Source organism: Patagioenas fasciata, chromosome 12, assembly GCF_037038585.1.
Source record: "Patagioenas fasciata isolate bPatFas1 chromosome 12, bPatFas1.hap1, whole genome shotgun sequence".
In the NCBI taxonomy this organism is placed as follows: domain Eukaryota; kingdom Metazoa; phylum Chordata; class Aves; order Columbiformes; family Columbidae; genus Patagioenas; species Patagioenas fasciata.
This window is the reverse complement of record NC_092531.1, coordinates 3,402,055-3,408,203: the sequence shown is the minus strand read 5'-3', so window position 1 is coordinate 3,408,203 and position 6,149 is coordinate 3,402,055. Positions and strand designations below refer to the sequence as shown.

The 6,149-nt window shown below is 51.9% G+C and overlaps 1 protein-coding gene across 1 annotated transcript; it reads left to right on the top strand.

Annotated features, from left to right (window-relative positions):
* The first annotated feature begins 1,878 nt into the window (after positions 1–1,878).
* Positions 1,879–2,820, top strand: LOC139828993 (olfactory receptor 14J1-like). Its single transcript, XM_071814144.1, has one exon. The coding sequence runs from the start codon at positions 1,879–1,881 to the stop codon at positions 2,818–2,820; it is 942 nt and encodes a 313-aa protein (XP_071670245.1).
* The last annotated feature ends 3,329 nt before the right edge of the window (positions 2,821–6,149 follow it).

The following is a 6,149-nucleotide window of genomic DNA, read 5'->3' as shown; positions in this document are numbered from 1 at the left end:
TGCCTCAAGGACAAGATCAATGCAAGAATTACCAGACAGATAAGGAGCTTTCCTGAGCCTGTCTTTTCAGTTTCCTCTCCCAAGGGGTGGGGGACGCAGGAAAGGATAAAATGAAAATGAGCTCTCATGCTTAAACAAGTCACTGAGACTCCTGAACTGCAACTCTGAGTGATCAGTACATCTGCCAGAAGGGTCATAACATCCCTTCACCACCCCTCTGCCTGTGCACAGCACCTGCATCACCTTGACTGGACCCCTCAGCCTAGTCTGACCTGTCCTGTTTTCCAGCCTGCAAACAGGAAGATGCCCCCAGGCAGTGCCCTGTGAACAGGCAGGATCTGTAGGGCCAGGGGGAGGGCACAGAGGGTGGGATGGGGTCTGTGAGCACTGACAGGGAAGAGACATGGACAGGGAAACACCTCCCAGGGGGAGAATCTCCAGGCAGCAGGGAAATGATCAGAGATGAGAGGAAACTAAACCCGGAATTGTTATGGGAGGGAGAACAGAGAAAAGTCCCTGTGATCCTCTGCAGTGCCTATCCCTTCTATGAGCAGCCCCCTGGCCTCCTGTCCCACCCAGCAAAGCCTCTGCCCTCGGGGCCGGGGGCTCCAAGGCATGAAGCAGCTCCAATGCAGCCAGAGCTCCAGTTCCTCTGCAGAGCACAGGGGCTGAGAGCAGCTGCCCGGCAATGTTGGTGTCTGGGAGGTGGCTGCACAGCTGGGGAAGGGTGACGCTGTCTGAGTGCCCGGCTGCCTCTGCCCTGGCCTCTCTCACACCCACCCTCACCGCATTGTCCTTCTTGCTCCCCTGCTCTGGGTCACTGCTGTTGGGATCTTGTTCTTGCTGTCAGGCTCTCTGGGGATGGCAGTTTCAGCTGCAGAGTCACAGCCTATCTTGTGGGTCCTTTCCTGCAGGTGTGTCCATGGGAACACGTGTCCCAGCTTTGCTCTGCCCCGTGGGGTATGGGCAATGCAGTCTGTGGGGCTGGGGAATGAGCTGAGTCTCCCTGAATCAAATGCCATCATTAGGACTCTTGATTGTCTCGTTACGGTTTCTTTCCAAGCTGTGAGCATCCATCCAGGATGCCAACCTGTCCAACAGCATCTGTGTGTTATCTGAATCCCAATGTAGAAGCACAGAAATGAAGCAACAGACAAAATGCTGTTTGTTTTGTGAAACAAAATCGTGTGTGTCCTGGGCTAAATGTGGGGTGCTGAGACCTTAGGAAAGGGTGAGACATGGCATGGTGTGAGATGGATCCCTCTGCTCTAAGCAGTGCCTGTTGGCTTTTCAGGGTAACATGGAAGTGTGATCAGGCTCCATCTCAGAAAGGTGCCAGCCCAGGGCAGCTGGAGCAAGACAGAGGGGCAGAGCAGCTGCCATCACTCTGCACTGACCCACAGGCATCCTCTGGTCTCGCAGGACTCGCTCTGTTCTCCCTGAGTGCAGCAGAAATGTGGAGGGTTTCTGACACCCAAGAACACTCCCCAAGGTGGGAGGGCAGAAGGAGCTGTAGAAACACCAGACCTCACCAACTCAGTTTCTCAGGCCTGGGGGTACAGATGCTGACAGTCCCTTCTGCACCAGGAGCGGTTCCAGCTGACAAAGCTGAACCCCAGGACTGGCCCCTGCCCCATCCAATCACACAGGGTCAGGCTGACTGCTCAAGAGCCCCTGGGCAGAGACCCTGGTCTTCATTGCACACTCATCAAGCACCGACGAGGGTTCCAGCCAGGACGTTCTCCTGGAAAAAGAAAAAAATGGGTCTCTTTGTGGGAGGGTCTGTGAGAAATGCCTTTGGTTTTTCCCAGAGAAGTCTCATCAAAACCGTCACTGTCTTTTCCTCCTTGCACAGGTCCTCATGCCCACAGGCAGCAAATGTCCAACAGCAGCTCCATCACCCAGTTCCTCCTCCTGCCATTCACAGACACACGGGAGCTGCAGCTCTTGCACTTCTGGCTCTTCCTGGGCATCTACCTGGCTGCCCTCCTGGGCAACGGCCTCATCATCACCACCATAGCCTGGGACCAGCACCTCCACACCCCCATGTACTTCTTCCTCCTCAACCTCGCCCTTCTCGACCTGGGTGCCATCTCCATCACTATCCCCAAATCCATGGCCAACTCTCTGTGGGATACCAGGGTCATTTCCTATGCAGGGTGTGCTGCACAGATCTTCTCTTTTTGTTTCCTGTTTGGTGCAGAGTATTTTCTTCTCACCATCATGTCCTACGACCGCTACGTTGCCATCTGCAAACCCCTGCACTACGGGACCCTCCTGGGCAGCAGAGCTTGTGTCCACATAGCAGCAGCTGCCTGGACCACTGGGTTTCTCCATGCTCTGCTGCACACGGCCAATACATTTTCACTGCCACTGTGCAAGGGCAATGCCCTGGGCCAGTTCTTCTGTGAAATCCCCCAGATCCTCAAGCTCTCCTGCTCACGCTCCTACCTCAAGGAAGTCAGGCTTCTTGTGCTTAGTATATCAGTAGTATTTGGGTGTTTTGTGTTCATTGTGGTGTCCTATGTGCAGATCTTCAGGGCCGTGATGAGGATCCCCTCTGAGCAGGGACGGCACAAAGCCTTTTCCACCTGCCTCCCTCACCTGGCCGTGGTCTCCCTGTTTGTGAGCACTGCCATGTTTGCCTACCTGAAGCCCCCCTCCATCTCTTCCCCATCCCTGGATCTGGTAGTTTCTGTTTTGTACTCACTGGTGTCTCCAGCAGTGAACCCCCTCATCTACAGCATGAGGAACAAGGAACTCAAGGAGTCTATAAGGAAACTGTTGATTGTTTGCTTTTCAAAAGCAGTAACAAACTGACCTCCTTCTTCTGCATGTCACTTGCAATAACGTATTACTTGTTCAGCCTGAGTTCTGTATGTTGTTGTTTTTGTTTGGTTTTGTTTTGTTTTTTTGTTTAGTTTAGTTTTGTTTTTGTTTTGTTTTTGTTTTGTATTTGTTTTCTGTTTGTTTTTTTGTCCTTTGTGTTTGCTTTTCTTGGTTGTATTAATGCTATCCACAAGAAAAATTATTTGTCTTCTTATGGTTGTGTCCATGTCTACCCTTCTGGTGTGTCCTGTCGTCTTTGTGTAAATAAGGACCCGTACTCTCTATGTGTATAAAATGAAATAAAGGACCCCACACTGACTTATTTGCCCAGAATCCTCTCTCTGAGATCTCTGGAGCTGCAGAAGCCATGTCTGTGTGCTGAGGGGGAGTGAGCAGGAGCCACCCTGAGCTGGGTCTTCCTCCCATCCTGACCAACATGAATCTGCGGAGTCACCCCATGGCCCTGGCCACCACAGCCCACTTGCTCTGCAGTGCAGCACTGTCAGGTTGGGGCTATGTGGAGCATGGAAAGAGGGTGCAGGAACAACCAGACAGGTCAGCATAGCTCAGCTCTCTTGGCAAAGGGCTCTGTGGGGAGATGGGATGTTCCAGGAGAAGCGTGTGGCACAGAATGTGTGCAGAAAAGATGTGGAAAGAGAAACCCTTTGCTGCAGGTGGCAGCTTGGGGCAGGTGGCCCTGGCGCTGTGGCAACAGGACCTTCCTGAAGATCTCCGAGGCCAAATGTCTCATGCTGTCCTGGGTAGCAAGTCTGGACCTGGGTCTTCCAGCTGCCTGGGCTGGAGATCGGCTCAGCATGCCGACTGGATGAACATTCTTGGTGTCCTTCATTCTCACTGGTCCCCACTGCTGTGGGACCAGTTCCAGTGTGGCTGCTCTGCTGGGCTCAACTGGCAATAGGGCGGGGGGGCACGATTCAGGAAGAGGTGGGAGGGGTGAACTGGCAAATGCCCCAGAGAAGAAAATACCAGTGACCAGCTGAAGTGTGTGAGTGTGCAGGGCTGGCACACAGCAGTGTCCTCTGCCAGCCAGGCTCCTGGGAGAGCCCTGAAGGACCAGCAGAGCAGGGTCTGGTGTGTGCCCATGTTCATGGGACAAACTGGGGAAGTTGCCCCAGGACAGTCATCACAGACCAGCCCCTCAAAACCACCATTTCCTTCACTGGCTCTTCTCCCCGGCTGAGTGAGGTTGTTCATCTCTCAACACAAGGACATTGAATGAGTAGGTCAGAAGTCAATGTTTCCATTGTACGGATGAGAAGCGGCTGGGAGGTGCCTGTAGGAAAGGGATCTGCGGGTGTTGACTGACAGTTGCTGAACATAAGCCAGAAGGTTCCCAGGTGGCCAAAAAGGCCACCAGCATCCTGGCTTGTAAAAGGAATAGGGTGGCCAGCAGGACTAGAGAAGTGATTGTGCCTCAGTGATTGTGTTCTGAGTGCTGGTGAGGCTGCAGCTTGGATCCTGTGTTCAGTCTTGGGCCCCTCATCATAAGAAGGACATCGAGGCACTAGAGAGAGTGCAGAGGAGGTGACGAAGCTGCTGAGGGGCTGGAGCACAAGTGTGATGAGGAGCAGTTGAGGGAGCTGGGGCTGTTCAGCCTGGAGAACAGGAGGCTGAGGGGAGACCTCCTCATTCTCTGCAACTGCCTGAAAGGAGGTTGGAGCATGGAGGGTGTTGGTCTCTTCTCCCAAGTAGCAAGTGATGGGACAAGAGGAAATGGCTGCAATTTGCACCAGGGGAGGTTTAGATTGGATACTAGGAAAAAAATCTTCCCGGACAGGGTTGTCTGGTGGCAGAACAGACTGCCCAGGGCAGTGCAGGAGTCACCCACCCTAGAGGGCTGTAAAAGAGATTTAAGCGAGGTTCTTAGGGTCATGGTTTAGTGTGAGAGATGGGTTATGGTTGGACTCAATGATCCCAAGGGTCTCTTCCAATCGAAGTATTCCATGATTCCATGATTCTACCTCACGTGAGAGTCCACAAAGCCAACTCAGTTGTGGATACTGACAGAACCCTGACATTTCTGTGTGTGACTCGGGGAACAAACTCCACTGACCCAGTGAGATTCATCTCAATTGCCCTGCACAGGCTCATTGCAAGTGCTCCTGTCTGTTACGTCACCCTGGCCTGTGATTCTGGATTGCGCTTTCAAAATGACAGTGCAACTGAGGAGGACCTGGCATCTGTCAAACCCATCTTCAAGAAAGGCTGGAAAGAATTGGAAGAATCACAGGCTGGTCAGCCTGCCTCTGTCCCTGGGAAGGTGATGGGACAAGTCCTCCTGCAGCCATCTGCAGGCACTTGAAGGACAAGAAAAGGGACTTGTGTACCAAAATGGGCAGGGGAAAGAAAGACATGTTATGTGTATGAAATTGTGCCAGGCCTTGGACATGGTCCCCCCTGGTGTCCTTAGAGCTGGATTGATACTGTCTGGGCTGAAGAACTGGATGCTTGGTGGGAAGTTCACTGAAATATCAAGCCCAAATATAATCTGTGATGCAGTGTCCTCTGCGCAGTTACTTGTGTCATCCCTCAGTGACCAGCATTTGGGCCGAAACTGCTGAAAATCTTTATTCTTCTTTCTATGATGTGATGGAGATGACACAAAACTGAGTGGAGACCTTGAACAACCTCACTTGGTCACCATGCTTTGAGAAAGAGAGTGAAACAAGAAGATGTTCAGGGATCTCTTCAAATCTGACCTACTCTATGATTCAATGAATCTTTCCCCTGGACAAATTTTTGAAGATGAAAAAAGAAAAAAAAAAGGCAGAGGAGGAGATGGTATCAACATAAAAACAGTAGTTACTGAAGAGAATTTTCTCCACTCAAAGAGTTAGAAGGAAATATATTTGTTTAATCCGGTCAGGTCCTGTGTTATGCCTGGGTTATGAGGAGGGTGATGGGTGGGTATGGTATTATGAGGTCACTTGTGTCTCAGGAACTCATAACTGAGTTGGAAGGGTACGGCTGTGAAGGGGACAGTAGGGTCAGTTCTGTGTCTGGAGGGGACAGGCCAGCAGCAGGGACATGGCTGGGAAAGAACCTCTGTCAACATACCCACAGGTCCTACCCAGGAAGAGGGCTTGGAGCTGGGTTGTCATGTCCATCCCACCTGAGAACATGACGGGACAGCAGCAGGAACATGGTCATGTCTATCAGAGAAGCTGGAAGACCAGCAGCAGTCATGGGATTTAGGAGATCATGGTGAGGTTCCTTCTCTCTGGTCAAGTGCAAGACCACAAGAAGACTAACAGGTTGGGATCCCTGCTTGATGGGTAGTTTCTGAGATGGTAAAGGTT

What these genes read in the sequence shown, in the direction of transcription:
- LOC139828993 (XM_071814144.1), top strand. Translation starts at nt 1,879, where the DNA reads ATGTCCAACAGCAGCTCCATCACCCAGTTCCTCCTCCTGCCATTCACA.